The sequence below is a fragment of the Protopterus annectens genome, chromosome 1.part0 (assembly GCF_019279795.1).
Source record: "Protopterus annectens isolate FY-2018-M chromosome 1.part0, PAN1.0, whole genome shotgun sequence".
Taxonomy (NCBI): Eukaryota; Metazoa; Chordata; order Ceratodontiformes; family Protopteridae; genus Protopterus; species Protopterus annectens.
The window spans coordinates 1,344,496,649-1,344,524,341 of record NC_056725.1 but is presented as its reverse complement, the minus strand read 5'-3'; the positions used below and the strand labels follow the sequence as shown (position 1 = coordinate 1,344,524,341).

Below are 27,693 nucleotides of genomic sequence, written 5' to 3'. Positions count from 1 at the left end.
CTTACTCTTCTTTTTTTTTTTTCCCCCCCTGGGTTGTGGCTTAGTATCAAAGCCTCTTTTTCCATGTTTTCAGATATTTCTCGTCTTGCCAAGTGTGCTTGTAGGGACTCTTGCTAACCAGAACAGTGTTAATTTTGATTAGTAGAAAGAGGACACTAGTTATGCAAACACAGGCTTTTGTTAAGACCATACCCTTTGCCAGCTCCATAAAACATTAGACCTCATTCTCATAAATTCTCCAGCATAAAATCAACCCCAGTAAATTTTGGCACTCCAAATCTTTACCCTGCAAGAAGCACACCCTATCACCAGATACCCCATCAATCACAAATAGCCAAAAGCTTTTAACAAGCACTTCATAAAATCAATTTCTGACTTAACTAATGCCCTTAATGCTGGACCTTCAATCTATTCAGACACCAACACTAGGCCATCATCTCCCCATACTACCTCAAACTGGCTGCTAACTGTCACCTACCCAATCTGTATCCTTATAGTTTTTTCTGAATCGGAACAATCTCACATCACCCCCCCCCCCATCCACAAAGGAGGCAACTCTTTTTTTTCACCCATATCCAAAATTCTTGAGAGGTATCCATCAGCAGGTAGTGCAATATCTGTTCCAAAACAACCTTTTAACCAAAACCCAACATGGCTTCCGACCTAGGCACAGCACAGCTTATAGCCCTGTTATCTTTGAGACATGTGAACAAGGCCAGCGATGCAGTATGCTATACAGCATTTGTATTCCTTGATCCTCTCCAAGGCCTTTGACAGTGTCTCACCCCTTACTTTTGAACATGGTCTAACCTAGGCTTCTCACATAACACAGTAAAATGGTTTCAGAGCTACCTCAAGGATCGTAAACAAGCAGTGAAATGGTCCAGTGAACTCTCCCCATTCCTCCAACTTTTCTGCTGGAGTCCCCCCAAGGCTCCATCCTAGGACCCCTACTCTTCCAGCATTTTTCACAAACAACCTTCACACTGCCTCTCACCCTTTGACTGTCAGTGCAATGACTATTCCACCATAATCTGCACTGCTCAATCACTACCAGAACTACTTTCAAAAACTCAGCCCTTACTGCAGTTGAATCCTGGCTAAGAAATGCCCAGCTTAATCCCAAAGAAGACAAAACTAGTACTCCTTCATTCCAAAAATACCTCCCCGTCACTGATCATTTCAACATACTTGCATCTGACAACACTAGTTAAAATAGTGCAGGAAACCGAACTTCTAGGTGTTGTTGGCAAACTTTCATTTGACCCCATATACAGCAAAATATAAAGAAAACATCAGAAACTGGGACTCTTGTATAGAAACAAGCATTTCTTTACTGCAGCAACCAAAACTACCCTTGCAAAACATTTTTACTTCCCTCCCTTTATGGTGCCTCATCTTGACTAACTTACAAAATACTACCCTAAGCAAGTTGGAACATTGTTACAACAGTTTGCCACAACCTCTAAATATCCCACACCAATGTAAACCACTCTTAGAATTAAACTGGCTTGAATTCCTATTTCACCACCTCACTCTTAATGTATCTCTAACTATTCCCCCTGCCTCTTCTATCTCCCAACTACTCTTATTCTTGGTCTCAAAAAACAACCTACCTGTCTAGTCTTAGTCTGTCTCCTATACTCTACATCTCCTACTAGCCATTCTTACTTTTATTTCTTGTTTCCAAACTCCTATTCAACTAGATCCTACCCACTTTACATAAGCATCTGCCTGATTCATTTTGCTCTAAGCATCTTAAATATTGTAACTAGTCACATTTTCTTCTAATGGTTTAAAACTTTGTAACAACTCGCATACTTGTCTGCCAGTTGTTAATATGTATAATTGAATTGCTTGAGGAGCTTTTTTTCTCCAGGTCTCTGCTTGTAAGATCCTGTAGCTGATTGTTACTATTAAACTTAATTGTTTTCTAGTCCTGAGGAGCTTTTCTCCCCGGGTGTCTGCTGAAAATGAGCCAAAGCTTAGCCAGACTAACCCGGTTAACAAATCTAAAATAAATCCCAACCAACTTGCCTTTATTCAGCTATCCACCTTACACAACCTTATTTTCAAGCTTATTGCCTGCCCTGCACTAACCAGTCTAGTCGCACAAATCAATCCCTACAATCAAAAGATGAAAAATATCTTGGCGGTCTCAAAACCCACAAAACATGGTCACTCTCTGTATCCATACTCTCTCTGTACTTTGGAATTCACTACCTCTAGCTACCAGGTCTATGCCTGCACTAACTCATTTCAAAGCGTTTTTAAAAAAAAATATCAAATACTTGGCTCTGCTCCGGCATAAAGCCTGCCTACTGCTCAAGTTTTTTTGTCACTTCAGTCCCTCACAAGCTGCAAGATTCTAAGGCTCTTTTAACTCCTATACCATATCCTTAAGCTACTGTTCAGGCTTTATTGCTTCTAATCTTAACTCTCACTATCCTTAAGCTACTGTTCAGGCTTTATTGCTTCTACTCTTCTTAACTCTCACTATCTGCATCACTAACTTTCTGGCTGTTTTCCTAACTGAAACTAACATTCTATTTTGCTTGTACTATTATGGTCAGTCACGCAATGCACTACCTATGTACTACTTTTTTTGACCATGTCTGCATGTATGGTGAGTGCCTATTGTCTGTAGTGTTTTAACTGTATAGAATTGTCTAAATGTTAGTAATATATTTCAACATCTTGTAGCAGTTTCTTTCATTTTATTTTTTGTATATTTCTAATCCAATTTTTATTGGATTGTACTGTATGTATTACTGTATGTGGAGCTTTTCTCCCCAGACCTCTTCTGAAAATGGGTTCTGAAGGCCCAGTAAGACCACCCAAATGTCAAATAACTGTTTTAGGGTTGCTGGTTTGTATTGATGCACGTCGGTCAAATTCTTTGTGCTGTTTATTACAACTTAAAACTTTTGAAAGGCTGTGGATCACTGCTCGAGCCTAAAGCTAACTGATAACCATGGCTTCTACTTGAACAGTAATTTTTCATTTATTAATGTAGAAATGTTCTGCTCCTTTTTCTTATCCTTCAGGTAGTACACCTTTTGCCTTGCCTGTGATCTGTGACTTCTGGTGTTGAGGCAGAAAACTCTGGCTTCCATTAGCCAGATACCTGCATTCATGTACAGTAGTCCTTAGCCTCACTGGTGCAAAGTTCTTCCATGTTGTATAGGTATCTGCCCCACTGATACTGATGAAGTCATACATGCCATTGCCATCCCTGTAGCTCAGGCATTGATTCTACCAGCGTCATTTGTGTAGTTACTGACTGGATCTATGTGGGGTTGGGAGTTTAAATCACAAAGAAGTACAGGGTTTGATTCTTAAGGGAAATTGACAAGGCTTAAAATGGCCCACAAAGGCAGCTAGCCTCTTACTTGCCCATGAACCTGTGGCACTTGTGCTGATGCCTGTACTTAGAATGCTGTAAGGCTAATTCGGTTTCTTTTTTTTCTGGACTTGGTACAGATTTAGAGTACTTGACAGTGCTGTCATTTCAGTTTAGGCCCTCTGGTGTACCTGGACCTGATCACCTTGTCCTGACCCCCCCTCCATTTCTGCTGTCAGATATACAATTTTTCCAGCCATCTCCGTCATAAAGCTTTCAGTTTAACAAGAAACCTTTAGTATTTTCAGGAATTTCATAGACTTTAAGTACCCAGAAATGTTTCTAAGCTTAAAAGCTAGAACAGGTCCATTGCTGCTTCATAGAGGCTATGAAGGATAAAAAATTGCTTTGCCATCTTCTCCTAATGATCCCAAATTCAGGGAGGTTTCTTTATGCTGAAAATTGGTAGTAGTAAACTGCCTCTCTTGCCCCATAAGAGGCTGCAGATATGCAGTTCTTCAGAGATGTTTTTAGTAGCCCATTTGTGAGCACCTCTTCTGGATGCTATGGCAAGCCCAGGCACTGGTCCTGAGCCAGTCTGTTAAATTTAAAACCAAATATTGTTTCTAAAAAGGCTGAAAATGCAGTTTCTGCTTGAGTAACATTTGTAATCTAATGCTCTGTGAACTTGCAGCTTAGACTTGGCCTTTAAAGACCCCTTATTTAGCAGTGAAATTCATAGCTATTTGAAGGGTATGAAGGAAAAAAGATGAACCTTTACTGCTGTATTTCATGCTCCACAGTGAGCCAGGAGTCTCTGCGACTCTACCTGTCTGAAGACTGTCAAGAGGGCTGGTGCTAGGGGTAATTTATTTCAGGTCATTTTAGCCAGCTTTTAAAAGTACACCTCAGCAGTTCTGCCTGTCGTACTTTTGGAGATGTTCCACTCGCCTTTGTCAAGATTGAAGTCTTGATGAAGGAAAATAGTCTTGGTTCTCTCATTCGGACTGCCATATCTTCGGAATTTGTAGTCTTGCTCCCGTCTCCCTTTTTTGCCAGATGTTCCATCCCATCAAAAGGTTTTAGGTAAGGAAGAAAGGAATTTCAGAAAGATGGTACCCAAAAACACTGAACTCTAAGACCCGTTTTGAACTTGAAGGCTAAAAGCTTTATTCCTAATTGTCCTTTTTTGCATGGTTACTTTTCAGTTGGTTCTCACAAGCTTTCATCACAAGTTTGAATGTATTGTTTGTGGCCTTATAGCTCTGGAGTTACTGGTTTTGTAAGACATGGGTCATGAATTCAAATCTCAAGGCTTCTGCTTGAGCTTTGGCTCGGATAGGCTTAAAACACCCCTTAGGGTCATTGTCTTGGCAATCACTTATGAACCTATGATATTTGGGATACTTGCATGTGAGGCTGTCTGAAATGTTTGATCATATTCTTTTATTTCTGGATAGCAGCCTGTTACTAGATTTACACAATCCCATTTGAACCCATTTCAGCATTGGGATAGTCACAATGCATGTCATTACTAGCAGAGCATTTTATAAGGCACCAGTGTTCCCCTATTTAGACAACTGGCTTGTAGTAGTTGCCTTCATTGATACTTGTCCAGCTGGGGTGTCTGCACCACTTTGACTTCTTGGGAGGCACTTTGAACTTTGCAAAGTTTTTTTTAGCTTGTCAGTTTGTCTTTACTTTCTAGATATTCCCTAGACACTGGTTTGCATCTTTTTTACCCCCACATCCATTGAGACAGAGCATCCTAGGAATTCTGACAACTTGGTCTCAACATGAGGGTCTTTAATTGGTCACTGGAGAACAGTTCTATACCATACTAAAGCTGTCAAAGACCTGCAGGACACGTTTGGTCTTTGTCTAAGCCAGTCTTGCCATGGAAGGTCTTTTATCTTGCATAGAGCTTTTCACCCCAGGACTTCATTGAAAATGGTATCCTCATGGCCAGTGGACCACCCTGGTAAACAAACTGCAAATAAAAACATGCGTCAATGTTCTGCAGATGGTGAAGCCAGTTTTCAAATTTGTTACCAACCAGTGTCAAATGCTACAACATTGATTTTATTCTGACTCCAGTGATTGTTTGAGATGCACTAATGAAGCCCTTAATGTGATTTTCTGTTTGCTCCTTTTCTTCTGGTGAAGTTTCACTAGTAAGTGAGAATCCCTAAGGCAAAAGCCCTGTTTGTGCTCTGATCCAGACAGATTTGGGTTTGCATGCTGTAGCTTTTCAACTTCCCTTCCTCTAAGACTTCACTAGAAATTTACTGAACTGACCTGATTTACTGAACTGCCCTTATGTGCTCGTGTATCAAGTCTTTTGACTGACAGTTGGCTACTTCATTTGTGACTACTACGTTGACGGGTATTTTAGACAGTGGCAGTCATAAACTCTGACAGCCTACCCCAAATGTATAATATAAGTGGAAAAACTTTTCCCTTTATGTTCATGAATATTACCTAGACACGTTGCCCCCAGTGTTTCAGGTCTAAAAAATGTATTTTGTTACCAAAGACCATTTCTGACTGTTGGCTTCCTTTCTTTCCTGAATTGGAACATGGTCTTCAGTGATTCTGCACAACATTCCTAATTTGTCACCCTTGTTGAAAGCAGATCTCACATCGAAACCTCCAGCATTTAAAATAGCTTGCAGTCACTGAAAGGTCATCTTTTCTCCTAGGTGTTCTATTTCAGAAAACACTAAACTGGAGCTATTGTATATTTTTGAGATTGAAACTACCCATCCAAGACCAAATTTACTCCCCAAGTACTCATGAGAAAGCTTTTGTATTAAGTAGATCTCCATGTAAAATGGCTATGGGAGAAAGTGCTTTCTTCAAACTAGACTTTGCATTACAAAATGGGCTTCCATATGAGTTGAGGTGTCTAACTTCTGAGTTCAAAAAAAGGCCTTCAGAACCGTTGCACTCCTTGTGCCAAGTGCTGTATGGACAATGCTTTAACTTCACCATTTGCTATCAAGCTGCATACTACCACCAACAAGATGGTCACTGAAAATTGAAATTCTTAACATGCTTTCTCCAGCATGAGTCTTTCCTGCTTGTTATCCTAAATACTGTCCTGAATGTTAAATTCCGTTTTGAATTTCATCTATGTATGTTAAATGTATGACAGATTTTACTGTTAACTCTGTTGCTGCAATATTTCTTTGTATACAAGACTGTACCAAACATAAGCATCTGCATATGTTCTAAGGATAACATTTGGTTTTGCATCTGTTCTTGTGTAGTGTATGCTTGAATATTCATGTTTGCTTCTGCACTTTTGTAGCTGAAAAGGGTTTTCAGACCAGTCTGCAGTTCACCTACTCATTTACTGAATAGTGTGTAACCATCCATCTTCCGCCCTTCCATTTTTTGCAGATGTTGGTATACATTCACCAGTGATCGAGAACCAAGTTTGTAGAGTTGTGCATTACAGTAGAAGACCTAGACGCCCTTTATTTTTTTGTATGACCTTGAGAAAACGAAGGCATTGTATAGATACTGTTAAGAACCTTGTGAGATAAAACAGTAAAGGCATTGTATAGATACTGTTGAAGTATCAAATCCCTCTTCAGAGTTGTTGTAGTACCTCCTGATGAATACATCGAAGGGTAAAATTGTTTCCCATAACAGAGAAACTCCAGTAACAAAATGTAAGGGTATTAACCTAGAAATGAACACTTGTGGCATCTGTTGGGATGGGGAGGCAAGCCTGTCAGATGTGGGACCTAATGTCCTTTGTAGTCTTGCAGTGGTACTGCACCTATGTCAAATGACACCTGGAGTGTTTTAAAATGAAATTAACAAATTTAACAGGATGTGTAATTGCACGTAATTAACTGCAACTCTAGATTTTAAACTAAATTTTGTGTATCCTTTTCAGCAGAGACCGGAGATGGTATTTATTCTATGGAGAATTTGGTCAGGACTTGGGAAGCTACCCTTATATTTTGGTCCCTGCAAGTGCTATGGGATCTTTTACATCACTGATTCAAGCAGATGGCGACTGTCATCTGAAGGATGGCACACGATTGTAGCATCTCCTAATGCTTCACTGTTTTGTCTAATGGAAAAATGAAGCCAGTTACCTGAGGTGGGAGTGTAACCACCCAGCCTTTTGATATTCCAGCACCAAAGGAGTGTGATTGACTGAATTGGCAAAACTAGCAGAACTGAAAACTTTGCCTTTAGTTGCAGTGTCTCCTTAAACAAATAATTTCACCTCCAAGACATTACCTAATCCATTTTTGAACCACCTTTTAACCATAGTTTCATATTCAGGATGGTATGTTTGTACTAATATGCAAAGACACCTTAAGGACTCCTCCATTTGCTAAGATTTTTCTTTTTATGCCTTTTGCCAAGGCCATGAAGGAAACTCACTAAGCAGCTTCTCACCAGCTTTCAATATACATTACTTTGGTGTTGGAAATCCCTCCACTCATGCCTAAAGCATTGGCGTGGTCCCCACATGCACATCTACTTTAAACTTGCAATGTTGGGTAGCATTTTTGTAACTGACATTATGTTCTTCGTGTTTCACTGTTGCAGTCATTACATTTGGGTAATCTGCTGGCAGGTTGCCCTCAGTCGGCCTGAATAATAAAGTCTTGGGTCCTGCGTCTGTTGCAGTCTCCTCTTCCATGACATCAGGCCGTCAGGGGTATAAAACATGCAGCTGACACCATTTTATTCAGTCTTTCTTGCTGTGAGGTGCCCGAAGCAGAAGCAGTTAGCAAGTGCTAGCCTGCAGACTCCTGAAATTTTCTCATTTGAGTTTCAGAACCGAAGTCTTCAAACTAAAGCTAAGTACCCCGTTGGGGAAACTTTTCTTGCTCCTTACCGATGTCAGTAAAAGTTAATTGCATTACTTGTGGGAAGCAAATACCTCAAGGATTTTCATTTGTACTGTATTCCTTGCCCTAGGCCCAGATCATAATGTGCCTTGCTGTTGGTTTTGTGCTAGATTTAACCAACACACTAAGCGTCAGTATATTTTTGCTTCTAAATATTTTTCAATTATTTAGCAATCAGACTACCGGAGTTCACAAAAAACGCAAAGAAAGAGACTGTTGAGGTCCAAAACCTGCAAATCTTCTCCTAAGCCAGGCACCCGGTACTCAGTGAGGTGCTTTCGCAGCCCCTGATACCAGCTACTTTTGAGTCGCAGGCCTCTACGAGACCCATTCAGAGTCCGGTACGCCGCGAGATTGAGTATTGAGCCTGCGGATGTCTCCCCCTTGGATGGGTCCAGAGCAGCTGAGCAGGCACTGGCTTCTGAGGATGTTTTCAGGCCTCAACATTTCTATATTAAACAGACGCCAGCCTCAAAACATTTGTCTAAAAAAACACGAGCCACATGCTCAGGCCCCTATGCCTAAAAAGAGTATCAAAATGGTTGAGGACTTAATTACCTTGATCATGGGTTCCCAACTCCCCCCTGCTAAGAGGCCTAGGCAAGGCACTGATTATGAATCTTCAGACCAGGTTTCCATTTCTTCTGATCAGGAATTTTCTATTCCACCCTATGAGGATTCTGATGCGGAGGAATCCATCCCATCTGCATCTCCTCCTGAGGATCTCTTTTGGAGAGACTTTGCATACTTTGAGGGAACATCCCTCAGAGTCAGGACTTCTCCGTATCAAGAGGCTTAGGAATTTCCTTCTTTCTCAGCATAGGCCTTTGACAATATCTCCTGTATTAGACGTGTTTTCGGAATCAAGCATGGCTCCTGATTCCCTACCTTCGGCTCCTAGTAAGCCAGACACATTACAGGGTTCCTGACTCCCACAAATTTCTATCCAAAAATCCTGCTGCTGATCCTGAGGCTATTTCACAGGGTCCTAAGGGTGTAAAGACCTACAGCCAAAAACCCTACCCCCTCTTGATAGAGATTCCAGGACGCTGTATAGATGGGGAAAGAAGGTTTATATGTGTGCATCCTTGGTAATGGGCCTTAAGATGCCAGTTTCATATACTTAAATATCAACAGCATGTTATGGGCTTACTGAAACAGAAAATTACTTCTGATTGTGTGGAAAATAGTTACAGGAATTATTGCATTCGACAGAGCAAGTTGGAAGGCATACTTTGCATTGTGGTTTTGATTCCTTGGAGGCTTCTTGCAAGGCCGCAGTTACTGGATCTTGGATTACAAGGTATGCCTGGCTCAAGGAGCAAAATCTGGCCTGAACATGTTAAAGCTAAATTGTTGGATGCCCCCTTGCAGCATGATACTCTGGTAATAAGGCAGAAGAGGTTTTACAGAAAATGGAAGACAAAGCTAAATCTATGCAAACTGTAAAAGATTTCTTGCAAGTGCAGTCACCCAGGCACTAGCCTACTAAAAATTGGTCCTTTCCTGTATCCAACAGAGCCACTCAAGGCAAATCTAGACACTCAAAAGGCTCCAGATACCAATTACAGGGTTCTTACAGGTCAAAGCAATGGGGCGCCTCCACCTCCAAATCTGGAGGAAACCAAGCGCAACCCTACAGTAAGCAGTCTCAATGACTTTCCCCTACCTTCACCAAGCACTTACCTTTTGGCAGCACCCTTGGGGGAAAACTAGCACTTCATGCTCAAAATTGGCAGTTAATTATCCAGGACAAGTGGGTATTAAACATAGTATCCCAGGGGTACAGATTTCATTTCTATACTTTGCCAATTCCAAACGGATGGCCAGGTCTGCCACAAAATCAGTGGGCAGAGGCTCAAACAGGTTGTCCCTCATGGATATGGGGGCTATTCAACCAGTACCAGAAAAGGAAAAAGGACAAGGTTTTTATTCAAGACTTTTCCTTGTACCCAGAAAAGACAATGCCTGGTGTCCAGTACTGGACTTATCGATTTTTAACACGTTCCTGGACAATCCAAAATTCAAAATGCTGACTTTGCAACAGCTACTGCCTATGCTGGGCAGAAACGCTTGGTTAGTGACTCTAGACTTGAGGCATACCTGCATATCCCAATAAGGTAATCATGCAGAAGATACCTCTGCTTCAAGGCATGTTTTTTGCATTACCAATTCCCTGTACTGCCCTTTGGCTTATCTACTGCGCCCAGGGTCTTTACAAAGTGCCTGGCACCAGTAATTGCATTCTGCAGACAAAGAAGCATTCAAATGTATCCTTATCTGGACAACTGTCTCATTCAAGCAGAGGACAAGGGCACTCTTCTTCATCTGGTGTTTGTAAAAAGGCTTCTAACATGCCTAGGGTACACAATAAACGAAAAGAAATCCCAACTGGTACCCTCTCAAATAATTACATTCCTGGGTGCAAGCTTGAATACAACTGCCCAGATGGCTTACCTTACGCCAGACAAAGGCAACTGACAACATACTTCAAACAAATGGCAACAAAAACCCAGTTATCTGCAAGACCAATTCTGCAGGCTTTGGGGTTCATGACATCCTGCATTCTACTAATTCATATGCAAGACTGCATATAAGAAAACTTCAATGGTACCTAAAAAGTTTATGGAGTCAACATTGTCAGTCTGGAAACAATGATTCCTCTCATTCCCTGCCTACAACAGGAGTTTCTTTGGTGGGCAGAGACTTGTCACCAAAACAAGGGACTCATTCACTCTACCCCCTGCCACCCAAACCCTAACTACAGACTCATCAGATTATGCTTGGGGGGGGGGGGCGGCCTGCCTGGCGGGGAGATGCATTCAGGGTAGATGGAGCCCAAAACATATGTATCTTCATATCAGAGATGCTAGCTGTTCAGAATGCTCTGACAGCTTTCAAGGACTTGCTTCATCCAGGAAAACTACTGATAGACGGACAACACCACGGTTATGTGGTACATAAACAAGCAGGGGGTACACATTCCTACCCCCTTTGCAGACTAGCCTTGGCATTTTGGAACACAGCTTTGACTTACCAAATGCATCTTCAAGCTCGATTCCTGCCAGGAAAGCAAAATACTCTGGCAGACGACCTAAGCAGAAATCTTATGGACCTGCACAAATGGAAACTGGATCCACAAATCTTCAGCATGTTAACACAAATGGGGGGGGGGCCCGTAGATCTGTTTGCCTCTCCCCAAAATTGTCAGCTGGACAAATTTTGCACAAGAACTTATCAGAGAAGCATGGAAAGTGGATGCCCTATCCTTCCGTTGGAAAAACCTATTAGTCTATGCTTTTCTCCCTCTGCCTCTTCTCTCCAAGGTCTTACTAAGTCAGTCAGAAAAAAACAAAAATGATCCTAGTTGCTCCGGTCTGGCCTCACCAGCACTGGTACCCAATTTAAGGAATCTCTCAACTTCCTCCTTGGTACTTGCCTCAAATACCTCATCTACTGTCTCAGCAGAACAATCAAATTCTGCACACCGCTCCAAACTCTGAATCTTGCAGCATGGCTGTTCATTTAATTATTTGAACACCTCAGTAAATCTGTGATGGATGTCATTTTGGAAGCCAGAAGGCCTAGTACTAGAAAATCTTGTGCTTGGAACCAAGCACAAGGAAACAAGACACTGCAAAGCCCAGTATTCCTCAGATTTTACAATATTGATTGAGATGCTTGACAAGGGCCTATCATTTTCTTCAATAAAAATCCATGCCTCTGCCATTTTGGCTCATTACAATAAAGCCTCCTCTCTTCTCATCCTTTGCTTAAACAGTATCTTAGGGGGGGGGGGGCTAAAAATTTTAAGGCCTCCCAGATCAAAACTCACCCTGCCTCCTTTTGAACCAGCAGCTGTTGCGGATATTAAATTTCTATCTTGGAAAAAGGCTTTTCTCTTGGCAGTCACTTCAGCAAGAAGGGTTTCAGAACTAAAGGCTCTCATGGCTGTGGAGCCTTTTATTACATTTTACCCGGACAGGGTGTCCCTCAGGACCAGTCCTTCTTTCATGCCTAAGGTGGTATCCAGTGTGGCTCTTAACCAGACAATTCACCTGCCAACATTTTACCCAAATCCGCAGAATAAGGGGGAGCGGATTCTGCATTCATTGGACGTACAGACCACGAAGATTCTATTTAAACAGGACCAAATCTCTAAAAATATGAGCAACTACTGGTGGCATTTGCTGCAGGGTCAGAGGGGAAAGACTATTTCTAAGTGGATAAGCCACTGCATTTGTTTCTGCTACTTGCACCATGGTAAACATGTGCCCAAGGGGATCAGGTCACATTCCATCAGGGCTGCCTCTACTTCGGCAGCTTTTCTCAGAGGGGTTCCAACCAAAGACTTTCTAGAGGCTGCTACTTGCAGCTCTGTTCATACCTTCACAAAGCATTATTTGCCTCACTTCTCCAAATCCAGGGCAGGCTTTGCCACTGCAGTTCTGCAGGTCTTTATAGCCGCTCCTAATGCTACTTAGTTCCATCCTCCCATCCATAGCTTTGGGATTCTAACCAAATGTAATGACTGCAACAGTGAAACACAAACATAGTACAGTTGTGTACACTTACCATAAATGTAGATGTTCGAGTGTATTCAGTGTTGCAGTCTGGGTTACCCACCCACCATCTCCCTTTTTCTATAACTTTTCTTTCCTTCACTATATACTAAAGTCTTTGTGGTGTATTTGCTTTTAGATGAAGGTAAAGATTATGTCGCTAAAAGTGCATTTACATATGTTTCTGTTTAAATACATATTTGCTCCCCATTGGGGGGCACCTGACATGGGGCAAGAAAAACTGAATAAAATGGCGTCTGCTGCATGTTTTATACCCCTGACGTCATGGAAGAGGAGACAGCAACCTATGCAGGACCCAAGACTGTTCAGGCCGACTGAGGGCAACCTGCCAGCAGATTACCCAAATGTAATGACTGAAACAGTGAATACACTCTAAAATCTACATTTATGGTAAGTGTACACAACTGTACTTTTGTCCTTGATTACTTGTAGTCATTGTCTTGATCTTCCATTGGGGCACATTTATGAAGGTTGTGTTCCCAAAGGACAGCCGCCAAAGAATGTGCGTGTCTTTCGGCTTATCCCAGTTAGGGGTCGCCACAGCGGAACTCCAGTCCGCTAATGTTTGGTAGTGGATTTTTACGTGCAGAGTTACCAGCCCTGACGAACAACCTTCAACGAAGGCACACGCATTCACGCATGCCTCCACACAGACGCTCTAGCTGAGAATCGAACGTGGCAATGTCTTGCTGTGAGGCGACACCGCTACCGTAGCGCCACTATGCAAGATAGAAATTGTCCTTTTAGTTCCTGCAAATAATACAAAACAAGATGTGAAAATTATGGGTGCTTGATGTAATCTAATATCCAAGTAAAGTTCCAGTTATAAGAACTAGTACTTCCTGCTTTGTGCTGTGTAGTTTTTTCTATTTTGTATAGAAATGGAGAGAGGCAGAAGGGAGGATCTGAGTTTGCAACTCGAGACCTGCCAGCAGATGTGGTTTTATTGTAAATGCAAGTGCCTTCAGACTAACTTATTGTAGTTTGCTCGTGGCTGCTGTCTTGATGATCTTCGTGTTTCACTGTTGCAGTCATTACATTTGGGTAATCTGCTGGCAGGTTACCCTCAGTTGGTCTGAATTCCAAAGTCTTCGGTCCTGTGTCGGTTGCTGTCTCCTTCCATGACGTCAGATAATCAGGGGTATAAAACATGCCGCAGATGCCATTTTCTTTAGTCTCTCTTGCGAAATGCTTCTGCTTCGGGCACATGGCAAGTGCCGGTTGGCAGACTACTGAAATATTCGAGTTTGAGTTTCAGAACCAAAGTCTTCACTAAAGCCAAGTACCCCGTTGGGGAAACTTTTTTTTTTTCTTGCTCCATACCGATGTCAAACATTTAATTGTATTACTTGTGGGAAGCAAATTACCTCAACGATTTCCACTTATACTGTATTCCTTGCCTAGGCCCTTATCACAACGTGCCTGGCTGTTGGTTTTGTGCTAGATTTAACCAACGCACTAAGCGTCAGTATTTTTGCCTCAAAGTATTTTGGAAACAGATTTAACAACCCAGAAATGACTGATGGCAATCAGACATAAAAAATGCAAAGAAAGGCCAGAGACAGTCGAGGTTCAAAACCAACCAAGCTTCTAAGCCAGTCGCTGATTTGCAGGTACTCAGTGAGGTGCTTTTGCAGCCCCTGATGCCCGCTACTTTTGAGTCGCAGGCCCCTACTGACACCCATGTGGAGTCCGGCCGAGAGATACTCCTTGGACCGACTGTTTTATCTCCCTCGAATGGGTCCGGAGCTGCTGAGCAGGCACCGGCTTCTCAGGGTGTATTCAGGCCTCAGCATTTGTATATCAAACCGACAGCTGCAAAAAGTACAGTTTTGTACCTACCATAAATGTAGATGTTAGAGTGCTCATACAACTGCAGTCATTACAGATGGGTTATCCCGCTGTCAAGCAGGTCCTCGGTGAGGCCTTTATTCCCTTAGGACCCTGGGAAATTGTTTCTGGGTCTGCAGTATGGCTTTTATAAAGGAACTGGTGAGAATCAGGAACCCGGTAATACCGGTCTGGTTTAACAGGGGCTGGAGGTAAAGAATCTGGATTAAGGCTAGCTTCTGCATACACATCATCCAAAATATCTAAAACAGGAGGGATAGCCAGGGGCCTATGCTGGGGGAGCAGTAGAAATTCCCTGAGCCTTTTCTTGGAATCTGAGTAATCTTGGCCTTCCCAGTGGAAGTGTTCCCTCAATGTATGCAGGGTTTCCCCAAAAGAGTAGTCCTCTGGGGGAGACCGAGGGAATAGACTCCTCAGCATCAGAGTCTTCGAAAGGGGAATAGGCATAATCCTGGTCCTCAGAATGGTCTGAGGTAATAGAAGCCTGGTCTAAGGAAGGGTAGTCTTCCTCCAATCTGGGTCTTTTGTCAGAGGGGGTTTGAGAGAACCCCTGATGAGTTATCAAATCCTCAGCCATTTTAAGCGTCTGCTTTTTAGGCATGGGGCCTTGAGAGGAGGTCAGAGGACCCTGGTTTTTAGTTTTCATGGCAGCTTTAGATTTAGTGAAGGATTTAATAGCGAAGGTGGAAGGCCTGAAGACACCTTCAGAAATGGCAGGCCTGACTACGTTTTCGGTTTCCCTGCCAAGAGTGGCATCGGTATCTGCAGTGGGAATGGAGACCGAGGAGCCTACGACCTCGGGTACTGAAGTCACCGGTAAAAGTTTCATCGGTAGTCAGGGGCTGCTCTAAGCAAGCCTGACAGATATTACAGCGTCCCTGACTCTCAAATGTTTTAGAAACCCTGCTGCTGATCCTGTAACTATTTCACAGGGTCCAAAGGCAAAAAATCCTACCCACTCTGACAGATTCAAGGGCACTGGATAGATGGGGGGGGGAGGTTTATACATCTGCTACCCTGGCAATTAGGGCCTTAAACTGTCAATTTCTTATGCTCAAGTATCAACAATGTTAAGGGATTGCTGAAACAGGAAACGATTATTTCTGAATGTGCAGGAATTATTGCATGCAGCTGAACAGGTTGGAAGGCATACTTTGCAATGTGGTTTTGATTCCTTGGAGGCCTCCTGCTGGGCCACAGTTACTGGATCTGTGATCAGGAGGCATGCCTGGTTAAAGGAACAAAATTTGCCTGATCATATTAAAGCTAAATTACTAGATGCACCTTTACAGCATGAAACTCTGTTTGGTATTAAGGCAGAAAAGGTTTTAAAGAAAATGGAAGACAAAGCTAAGTCTATGCAAACTGTAAAAGACTTCTTACAAGTGCAGCCACCAAGATTCAGTAGAGACTGGCCAACAAAAAATTGGTCCTTTCCTGTCAGAGCTCAAAGGGGCAAATCCAGACACCCTAAGGGTTCCAGATACCAGGCGCAAGATTCATACAGGTCAAAGCAATGGGGCGCCTCTACCTCCAAATCTGGAGGAGATAAAGTGCAAACCTACAGAAAACAGTCCCAATGACTTCCATCTACCTGCACCAAGCACTTATCTTTTGGCAGCACCCTTATGGGGAAAATTAGTACTGTTTGCTCAAAATTGGCAGTTAACCCAGGACAAGTGGGTGCTAAACATATAGTATCACAGAGATGCACATTCCATTTCCATACTCTGCCAATGGCAAACGGTTGGCCAGATCTGTCAAAAAGTCAATGGGCAGAGGCACAAACAGGTTACGGCCTTCATGGATATGGGGGCCATTCAGCCAGTACCAGAACAGGAAAAAGGACAAGGTTTTTACTCAAGACTGTTCATGGTACCCAGAAAGGACAAGGCCTGGCGGCCAATACTGGATTTATCGATTTTGAACACATACCTGGACATTCCAAAATGCTGACTTTGCAGCAGCTTTTGCCCATGCTGGGCAAGAATGCTTGGCTGGTGACAGACCTAAAAGAGGCATACCTGCATGTCCCAATAAGACAGTAGTGCAGAAGATACCTCAGATTCAAGGCTGGCTGAATGCATTACCAATTCTCTGCACTGCCCTTTGGCTTATCTTCTGCGCCCAGGGTCTTTGCAAAGTGCATGGCACCAGTAATTGCATTTTGCAGACAAGTATTCAAATATATCCTTACTTGGATGACTGACTCATTCAAGCAGAGAGCAAGGACATTCTTCAACACCTGGCATTTGTGAAAAGGCTTCTAACATGCCTAGGGTACACAATAAATGAAAAATCACAGCTGGTACCCTCTCAAAAGATAACATTCCTGGTTGCAAGCTTGAATACAACTGCCCAGATGGTTTACCTCACGCACCAGACAGGCAAAGGCAACTGACTACAAACTTATGGCAACAACAAAACCCTGGTTATCTGCAAGACAAATTCTGCAGGCTTTGGGCTTCATGGCATCCTGCATTCTACTGATTCCATATGCAAGATTGCATATGAGGAAACTTCAGTGGTACCTAAAAAGTTTATGGAGTCAGCATTCAGACAGGAAACAAGGATTCCTCTCATTCCCTGCCTACAACAGGAGTTTCTATGGTGGGCAAAGGCATGTCACCAAAACATGGGACTGACCTTCACTCTACTCCCTGCCAGCCAAACCTTAACAGCAGATGCATCAGATTATGCCTGGGTGGCCCCCATAGTGGGAAGATGCATTCAGGGCATATGGACCCCAAAAAAAATGCATCTACATATCAACCAGAAAGAGATGCTAGCCGTTCAAAATGCCCTAACAGCCTTCAAGGACTTACTTCATCCAGGACAATTACTGAAAGACTGACAACACCAAGGTCATGTGGTATATAAACAAGCAGGGGGGCACACTCGTACCCCCTTTGCAGATTAGCCGTGACACAGCTTTGACTTACCAAATACATCAAGCTCAATTCCTGCCAGGAAAGCAAAATACTCTGGCAGACTAAGCAGAAACCTTATGGATCCCCACGAGTGGAAACTAGATCCACAAGTCTTCAGCATGATAAAGAAATGGGGGAGCCCAGACATAGATCCATTTGCCTCTCCTCAAAATTATCAATTGAAAAGATTCTGCACAAGGACTTATCACAGACGAGCATGGAAGTGGGCACCCTATCCTTCAGTTGGAAAGACCCATCAGTTTGCCTTTCCTCTACCACTTCTTCCCAAGGTCTTCCTAAAAGTCAGACGAGAGAAACCAAAGATGATACTAATTGCCCTGGACTGGCCCCGCCAATACTGGTACCTAATCCTAAGGAACTTGTCTCAATACCCAGCTTGGGCCTTACCTCAAAGACCTTAACTACTGTCCCAGCAAAGCAATCCGATCCTGCGCAATCAACTCAAGACACTGAACCTGGCAGCATGGCTGATCATGTAGTTATACAAGCAACACCTCTCAGTAAAGCTGTGATGGATGTAATTTTGGAAGCCAGAAGGCCTAGTACTAAATCTTATGCTGATGGAAGATTCTGTGCTTGGAGTCTAGCACAAGGAACTAATGCAGCAGAACCAAATATTCCTCAGATATTACAGTACTTAACTGAGATGCTTGACAAAGGCTTATCTTTTTCCTCAATTAAAATTCATGCCTCTGCCATTTCGGTTCATTACAATAGAGCCACCAATCTTTTCTCGTCCTTTACTAAAGCAGCATCTCAGAGGAGCCAAAAATTTAAGGCCTCCTAGAAGATCACCAATACCTGCATGGGACTGTGTTGGAAAAGCTCACCCTGCCTCCTTTTGAGCCAGCTGCTACCGCCGATATGAAGTTCTTATGGAAGACAGCTCTGCTACTAGCAATTATTTCAGCAAGAAGAGTTTCAGAGCTACAGGCCCTCATGGCTATAGAGCCTTTTATATTTTATATTTTACCCAGACAGGGTGTGTCTGAGGACAAATCCTACATTTATGCCTAAGGTGGTTTCCAGTGTGGCTCTTAACCAGACTATTCATCTGCCAACCTTTTATCCAAATCCACAGAACAGGGGGGGGAGAGAATTCTGCATTCCTTGGACGTGCACAGAAAGCCAAGATTCTACTTGAGCAGGACTAAAGCTCCAAGAAAAACTGAGCCATTACTAGTGACATATGCTTTTGGATCAGAAGGAAAGGCTATTTCAAAGTGGATAAGCCACTGCATTAGTTTCTGCTACTTACACCGTTGTAACCTGTGCCCAAGGACATTAGGTCTCATTCCACCAGAGGTGCAGCTACTTCAGCAGCCTTCCAACCAAAGACATTCTAGAGGCTGCTACCTTTACAAAGCATTATCGTTTGCCTCTTTACTCTAAGTCCAGGGCAGGCTTTGCCACTGCAGTTCTGCAGGGCCTTATAGCCACACCTTATGCTGTTTAGCTCCAGCCACCCAACCAAAGCTTTGGGATTCTACCCAAATGTAATGACTGCAACAGTGAAACACGAACATAGTACAGTTGTGTACACTTGCCATAAATGTGTAGATGTTAGAGTGTATTCACTGTTGCAGTCAAGGTTACCCTCCCGCCATCCCCCTTTCATTCTGGAGTGTTTCCTTCTCTATTTTCTACAACCTATGTGGTGTATTTGCTTGTAGATGAAGGTAGTTTATATTGATGCATGTATGTATATGTATATGTATATATATATATATATATATATATATATATATATATATATATATATATATATATATCTTTTGGGGGCACCTGACATCTGAGACTAGAAAAACAAAAGAAAATGGCGTCTGCTACATGTTTTATACACCTGACAACCTGACGTCATGGAAGAGGAGACCGCATCCAACGCAGGACCCAAGACTTTGGAATTCAGGCCGACTGAGGGCAACCTGCCAGCAGATTACACAGATGTAATGACTGCAACAGTGAATACACTCAACATCTACATTTATGGTAAGTGTACACAACTGTACTTTATTGATGGTCTTTAGGCTGTAGCAGGATTTCATTGCTCAGTCACATGCACCTATTGTAAGACTACCAGTAACTTGCCACCAATTGTCAAGGAACATTGCAGTGTGCTGCATGGTTTACTATTCGGAAACATTTTCCGTTCAAATAAATGAATGGTAATACTGAAAATAAAGAAAAGCTAACTTTGACTGTCGAACCAAATGCTCGACGCATTTGACTGTACATTGTTGTCGAAATCACCACATGATAGTTGTATAGGAGCTAGAATCAAACTTCTTATATGGTCATCATGTTTTTGTAGGGGGGGTAAGCCCCCCTACACCCCCTACTTGCATATTCTAATTCCGAGATTGCACTACAGTGGAGATGTGGATGAATTTCCACTCCCCACTGTACCACGATCTCCGTGCAGATGGTCTATTTACACTTATACGAATGCATTTGTGTATTCGCATAAGTGGAGTAGACTATCTGGTACAAAACTGTGCATTTGACTTTCTGATTTTTGGCACATAGCAGCCGATAGAATGTCGTTCGCACAAACAATAGTAAACAGTGTTGCACAGTATTGTAGTACCTTAGTTCATTGCCCAGATAGAAAAGCTGCAAAGATAAATTGTGGATAGCTTGTAATGCATACAGCATTTTTCCTGTGGACCTTTGATTGCACTTTGGCTACAGAAGTTATATTTTGATTAGCAGAACTTTTGTAGCATGTGATGTGGTAGACTGTTCAGTCAGGACTAAGTTATGTTTTTTTACCAATATCCGCTTTAAGTGAGGTGAAACAGAAGCATCTCTTCATAATTTAATGTGGTTTTAATTGTTTTCAGCTATTTGTGACTTTTGTCCAGTTGCTTACCAGGCATCCCTTGGTCAGACTGTTGCTCCAAGTCTTTTTGCTGGCATCACAATAATGAGGGCATTTTTATGACCTAGCCTTTTCCTTGATGGTGATAAGAGCACTAACTGCACACTGTATGGGCCACCTGCATCCTATGTTACTTGGATTTTCTTCTCTGTATGTGAAGGCAAGGGCGGTCAACACTTGGAACTGTCCCACCCAGATCTTCCTGCACATGTTCCCCTGCATCATAAGCCTCCACTAGTTGGTTGGGGCTTCTTCATTAGAATAGAAGCATGACCTGGCCAGGGGCAACAGTCTACCTCCCTCAGCTAGGCATGCCCATCTCTTACCTGTACCACCAAACGCCTGAGCTGTTCAGCCTCTGGTCTTTTGGGCCTTGGCCCAGGGATTTGTTTGTCACCATTGCATGTCTGTTCAGCACATTAGGGAAATCAACAGAATTTGAGCCATAATGTAGATTTAGGCACATGCATGCACTTAGTTTCTATAGTTCATATAAAATATTTTTATTGGGTACATGGTACCCCATTTTCTGACCATCTGTATTATGTATGGTTGAGTGGATAGAGGTGGATACAGTGGGAAGTAATCTGCTTTTTAATGTTGCATGCTGCTTGGAGTGAATAATACATGTTGGTAATTCTGTTCATCACTTTTATTTTTCATATTTCTAGGTTTGAATGGGACAAGCTTTTGGAGAATGTGCATTGTTTGATCATTAGTGTGGCAAAGACTGACAAGCAGGAAGCTTATATACTCAGGTAAGATCATTCCTTGATTCATTGTTGTTTAATTAGAATGTCTGCCATCCTCTGCTTGTATTTTGTTTACCGGGTTAGGGGACTGGTACTTGAACCTTTTTAGCTGTGACACAAAACATTGGCAAAGAGCAAACCAGTGTCTGTGTATAGAAGTAAAATCTGTCAAAAGTGCAGGTTCGAAATTAAATCTCCTTGCATATGTAAAAACTTTCAGGCAAAGTAATGAGGATTTATTTTATATAATGTATTTGTTCAGTAGCACAGTTGAAGAAAATTACTGAAGTAAGGAACATTAAAGGTATGAGAACCAAGGGTGTAAGTAAGTGCATGAGCAAAGGAACGAATGGGGATTGTTTAAAACTTTTTGCAACTGTCTTGAAGAAACTAATAGCAGGAAGCACTGGTAAGTGTCATCTGGGCAAGTGCTGCTACCTATTTTCTCTCTGTATCTGCTGCAGTGATGGGCTATGGTTAGTTGAAGGGTGAGTTCATTTTAAATGAAAGGTTGAAATATTTGTGGAACAGAGTTCCTGGTGGTAAAGTGGAGTTTGAAAAAGTCTGTACTCTTTCTTGTGCAGCCAGTTTGAAAAAGTCTGTACTCTTTCTTGTGCAGCCAGTTTGAAATAGATGCAAGAGCCCTCTATGCTATACTTAATGGGTAATAGTGTATTCTTATTAGTTTATATGTTTGGGGAGAGTGGCTCTAAGTTGAGATGGTAGATATGGCTGGTGCCTTTGCAGGAAGCTAGTGATACTTTTCTAGTGAACTCTACTACTGCAGTATTATGAAGCGAGGTGCTTGATTAGTTTGTAAATTTTGACAATGATAGGGCTAGCCATCTGGCATTTTCTAGGTGAATCGCAGTTGGTGTGGCACCCTGGCCCCATGGAATTGATGCTAATGCCAACTTTGGATGATTCAAGTATGAGTGGAAGTTAAGAGCGGTTAATAGTAATGCATATCTAATTTAGGGATTAAGGTTTGCCAGAAATATAACAAGTGTGGAGATTTTAGAGCATAGGTGTAGATTTTTGCAAACTTAATGAAAGCTACAGGATGATATTCAAAGGTAAGAAGGGGGTCTTTCTGAATTCTGAGGCCACAGGAGTTGGTCAAGGTACTTATTGGGGGGGAGTAATCATCCAATTCTTTTTGGGCATCGGCTGACATGAACTTTTAATGGCAAACTCTGTTAGAAGCTGTAAACAAAGATGTTATGTAGTCCAATCTCGCCTTCATTCTAACCCGTGGGTTCGGAGCCGAACCTCTGCTCCGATTCGGCCATACTCTAGCTCGAAGTCTTCAATTGGCCTGTGGCCAAGAGGTATCCCATCATGCAACAGGTATATTCCCAAGATCTTGTTTGCTGCTGCTTAAGCTCAGACGTGGTATCGCTTTTGGCCGTGACCAAGTTTATTTATAAAATTTTTATAAACTGACTTGTTGCTCGAAAAAGCTATTTTCATAGCTGTGTATGTGGTAGTGGTGATCATCGTGCATACAGCTGCAGTCATAACAGATGGGTTATCCTGCCGTCAGGCGGGTCCTCGGTCGGCTGAATTCCAAAGTCTAGGTCCGGCATCGGTTGTCGTTGCTTCTTCCCTGACGTCAGTGCGACAGGGGTATAAAAGAACCAGCCGACGCCATTTTCTTCAGTCTTTCTTGCCGCGTGGTGCCCGAAGCAGAAGCAGTTTGCAAGTGCCGGTCGGACAGCTCCTGAGATTACGAATATTTCTCAACCGAAGACTTCTATAAAGCTAAGTACCCTGTTGGGGAAACTTTTCTTGCCTCAGACCGATGTCAGGCAAAGTTAATAATTGCATTTCATGTGGGAAGCAAATACCGCATAAGGATTTCCATTCCCTCTGTATTCCTTGCTTAGGCCCAGACCAAGACGTCTCTGCCTGTCGTTTTTGTGCTACTTTCAACAGATGCACTATTAAGCATCGGGCGGAGTTCGCCCAACACTTTTTTGGCAAAAAGTTTAATTACAACATGTCGTCAGATACTCAGACTCCAATTTTGAGTAAACGACGTAAAGATAAGGACCGAATACGAGGTCCGCGACTTCTACCGACACCACGCTAAAGCTAACTACATGTGCTCCGGTTCTCAGCGAGGCGCCTACGCAGCCCCTGACTACCGAGGACACTTCATTAACGGTGTCTTCTGTGCCTGAGGTCGCAGGCTCTTCGGCCCACACCCCGACTACAGAAACCGAAGTCACTCTTGGCGGGGAAATTCAGAGTTCAGACAGGCCTGCCACCTCTCAAGGTGTCTTCAGGCCTTCTTTTTCCATTAAGGCTTACACTAAATCTAAAGCAGCCATGCACTCTAAAAGGCAAGCTCCACAGGGCCCCTCTCAGGGCCCCATGCCTAAAAAGCAGATGCTCAAAATGGCTGAGGATTTGATAACTCTTATCAGGGGTTCCCAAACCCCCCCCCCCCCCAGACAAAAGGCCCAGAGTGGAGGAAGAATACCTTTCCTCGGACCAGGCCTCCATTACTTCAGAGCATTCTGAGTACCAGGAACATTCTTACTCCCCTTTCGAAGATTCTGATGCAGAGGAGTCCATTCCCTGTCTCCCCCCCCCCCCCCTGAGGATTACTCTTTTGGGGAAACCTTGCATACCTTAAGGGAACACTTCCACTGGGAAGGCCAAGAGTACTCAGACTCCAAGAAAAGGCTCAGGGATTTCCTCTTGCTCCCTCAGCACAGGCCTCTGGCTATACCTCCTGTTTTAGACATACTAGATGTGTATTCAGAGGCCAGCCTTAACCCAGATTCTTTACCTCCAGCTCCAGTCAAGCCCGACAGGTATTACCGGGTTCCTGATCCACACCAATTCCTATACAAAAGCCATGCGGCTGACCCAGAAACTATTTCACAGGGTCCCAAGGGAATTAAGGCCTCCACTGCCAAAAATCCATTACCTTCAGAGAGGGATTCCAGAGCTTTAGAAAGGTGGGGGGAAAAGGTATACACCTCGGCCACTTTAACCATGAGGGCATTAAACTGTCAGTTCCATATGTTCAAGTATCAACAGTTTTTGTTATCTCGGTTGAAAAGCAAAATGTCACATCCTGAACAACCAGACTTGAAGGAGTTGCAGGATTTGTTGCATAGTGCAGAGCAAGTGGGTAAGCATACCTTGCAATGTGGTTTTGATGCTTTAGAGGCCTCTTGTAGAGCTGCTGTTACAGGATCAGTCATACGTAGACATGCTTGGCTCAGAGCAACCCTTACCATATCATGTCAAAGCTAAATTACTAGATGCACCTCTTCAAAAGGATATATTGTTTGGTGTTAAAGCTGAGGAGGTATTGAAGAAAATGGAGGAAAAGGCAAAATCAATGCAAACAGTGAAAGATTTCCTACAGGTACAACCGCCACGTTTCAGTAGAAATTGGCCTTCAAAAAAATTGGTACCTTCCAGCCTTGGACAGACCTCAGAAGTAGATGCAGGCGCCCGAGAGGTAGAGGGCAATCTCAAGGATCATTTAGAGGCAGACTATGGCAAACACCTACACCAAGAGGGGGTGAAGATAGTTCACGGCCATTCAGAAAGACCCAATGACTTCCCCTTTGCATGCCAAACAAGGCTCAAATGGCAGCACCTTTAGGCGGAAAACTGGCATTATTTTCGAAAAATTGGCATATCACAAAAGACAAATGGATCCTGGACATTATAGACAGAGGCTACATTTTCCACTTTCACACCCTTCCAAAAATGAGGCATGCCAAACCTGCCACACAATCTAAGGGCAGAGGCACAAAAACAAATTTCAGATCTCATGGACATGAAAGCTATTCAAGAGGTACCTGCACAAGAACAGGGTCAAGGTTTTTATTCCAGACTATTCCTGGTACCAAGGAAGGACAAAACTTGGAGACCTATTTTGGACCTATCCATCCTAAACACATTTTTACTCGTACCAAAGTTCAAGATGCTCACATTACAGCAGCTTCTTCCCATGCTGGGCAAGGAGTCTTGGCTGGTTACATTGGACCTCAAGGAGGCATACCTGCATGTCCCAATCAGGCAAGATTGCAGAAGATACCTCAGATTTCTTGCAGGTTCATCCCATTATCAATTCTCTGCATTGCCCTTTGGCTTATCTACTGCGCCCAGAGTGTTCACGAAATGCCTGGCATCAGTAATTGCCTTCTGCAGACTTCAAGGGATACAAATATACCCATATCTGGACGACTGCCTGATCCAAGCGGACAGAAAACACACTCGTCTGAAACACCTGGCGTTAGTAATAATGTTGTTGAAATCTCTGGGATACACAGTCAACAAAAAGAAGTCAAGACTAATACCCTCTCAAACAATAATTTTCCTGGGTGCCAGCTTGGATACAAACACCCAGATGGCCTACCTCACTCCAGAGAAACAAGGGCAATTAACTCAATACTTCAGAAAACTGGCAACCTTCACCAGGCTGACTGCAAGGAAATTCCTGCAGGCTCTGGGATTCATGGCATCTTGCATCCTACTAATCCCATGTGCAAAGCTGCATATGAGGAAACTTCAATGGTACCTAACAAACTTATGGTGTCAACACCGCCACAGTTTGGAAACAGTCATACCACTGATTCCATGTCTTCAAAAGGAATTTCAAATTTCTGTGGTGGGCTCTAGCATGCCAAAGAAACCTAGGTCTCCCATTCTGCAAGCCTCAAGCAAATCCAAGTCATCACAACAGACTCCTCTGACTACGCCTGGGGGCCGCACATGACAGATCGGTGCATTCAGGGCAAATGGTCACAAAGAGAAGCACCTACACATCAATCAAAAGGAAATGCTTGCAGTAATGCCTTAATGGCTTTCAAAGACCTACTGCATCCAGGGCAGCTATTGATAAGAACAGACAACACCACAGTGATGTGGTACATAAACAAACAGGGAGGTACCCATTGATGCCCCCTGTGCAGACTAGCCATGTCCCTTTGGAACACTACTCTGGAATTGCAAATACAACTTCAAGCACAATTCCTGCCAGGGAAGGAAAACACACTGGCAGACAACCTGAGCAGAAATATGACAGATCCACACGAATGGAAGTTGTATCCAAGTTTTTACAATAATTCAAGCATGGGGAAGGCCAGACATAGATCTCTTTGCCACCCACAGAAATTACCAATTGACACAGTTCTGCTCAAGGACATTTCATCCACAGGCCTGGAAAGTGGACGCACTACAACAATGACAGTTTATGCCTTTCCTCCTCTTCCACTGCTGGCCAAAGTTCTATTAAAAGCCAGAGCAGACGGACCAAAGATGATTCTCATTGCTCCAGACTAGCCAAGACAGCACTGGTACCCACTTCTGAGGAGCCCGACGCATTCCCCACCATGGATCCTGCCTCTAATGCCTCTCCTACCGACTCAGCATAACTTCAAAACTCTACAGTCAGCTGAAAACACTCAATTTAGCCGTATGGAGGATTCCTTAAATTCACAGCAGACCCTACTCTCCAAGGAGGTGCAGGATGTAATTTTAGAGGCAAGAAGGTCTTCTACTAGAAAAGCCTACTCTGCAAAATGGAAACTGTTTTGTGTCTGGAATCGGAAAAAGGATCAGAATCCTGGAATACTGAATTTACCTCAAATACTACAGTACCTAGCCGAGCTACTAAACAGTGGACTTTCATTCTTCATAAAAATCCATGCCTCAGCCATCTCTGCAGAGTACAACACTGATCCTCCTTTATTCTCACCCTCTCTTAAGACAGTTCCTCAGAGGGACTAAGAATATAAAACCCCCAAGGAAGCAACCAGTACCGGCTTGGGACCTCAATTTAATTCTAGAAAAACTAACCCTGCTTCCTTTTGAGCCAGCTGCTTCAAACAGATCTGCAATATTTGTCATGGAAAACAGCCTTCCTTCTAGCTATCACCTCAGCACGCAGGGTTTGGAACTACAAGCCCTCATGGCTGTGCAGCCTTTCATCATTTTCCATCAGGACAGAGTTACCTTACGAAACCAATCCTTCATTTATGCCAAAGGTTTTATCCAGGGTAGCCTTGAATCAGGCTATCCACCTACCTACGTTTTACCCTAATCCACAAAACAAAGGGGGAGAAGCTACTACATTCCTTGGACATTCACAGACAGCTCAGTTACTATTTGGACAGGACAAAGCCTTTCAGAAAATCAGAGCAACTTTGTGTCCTATGCTACAGGTGCTCAAGGGAAGCACATTTCCAAACAATCTCAAAATGGATAGCCCACTGCATACGCTTTTGTTACTCTTTTCATGGTAAATCTATACCTACAGGCATCAGATTTCACTCCACAAGGGCCACAGCTACCTCTGCAGCTTTCCTCAGGGGGGTTCCTACCAAAGATATTTTGGAAGCAGCCACTTGGAGTTCTGTACATACTTTCTCCAAGCACCATCACCTACCTTTATACTCCAAAACCAGAGCGGGCTT

General features: G+C 43.1%; 1 protein-coding gene across 1 annotated transcript in view; it reads left to right on the top strand.

The window, feature by feature from the left end:
* AMD1 (adenosylmethionine decarboxylase 1) overlaps positions 1 to 27,693 on the top strand; it is a 314,714-nt gene that overhangs the window by 25,618 nt on the left and 261,403 nt on the right. Inside the window, exon 2 of the mRNA XM_044071522.1 lies at positions 21,164 to 21,250. Within this exon, the coding sequence (XP_043927457.1) occupies positions 21,164 to 21,250 (87 nt within the window). The remainder of the gene's footprint in view (positions 1 to 21,163; positions 21,251 to 27,693) is intronic.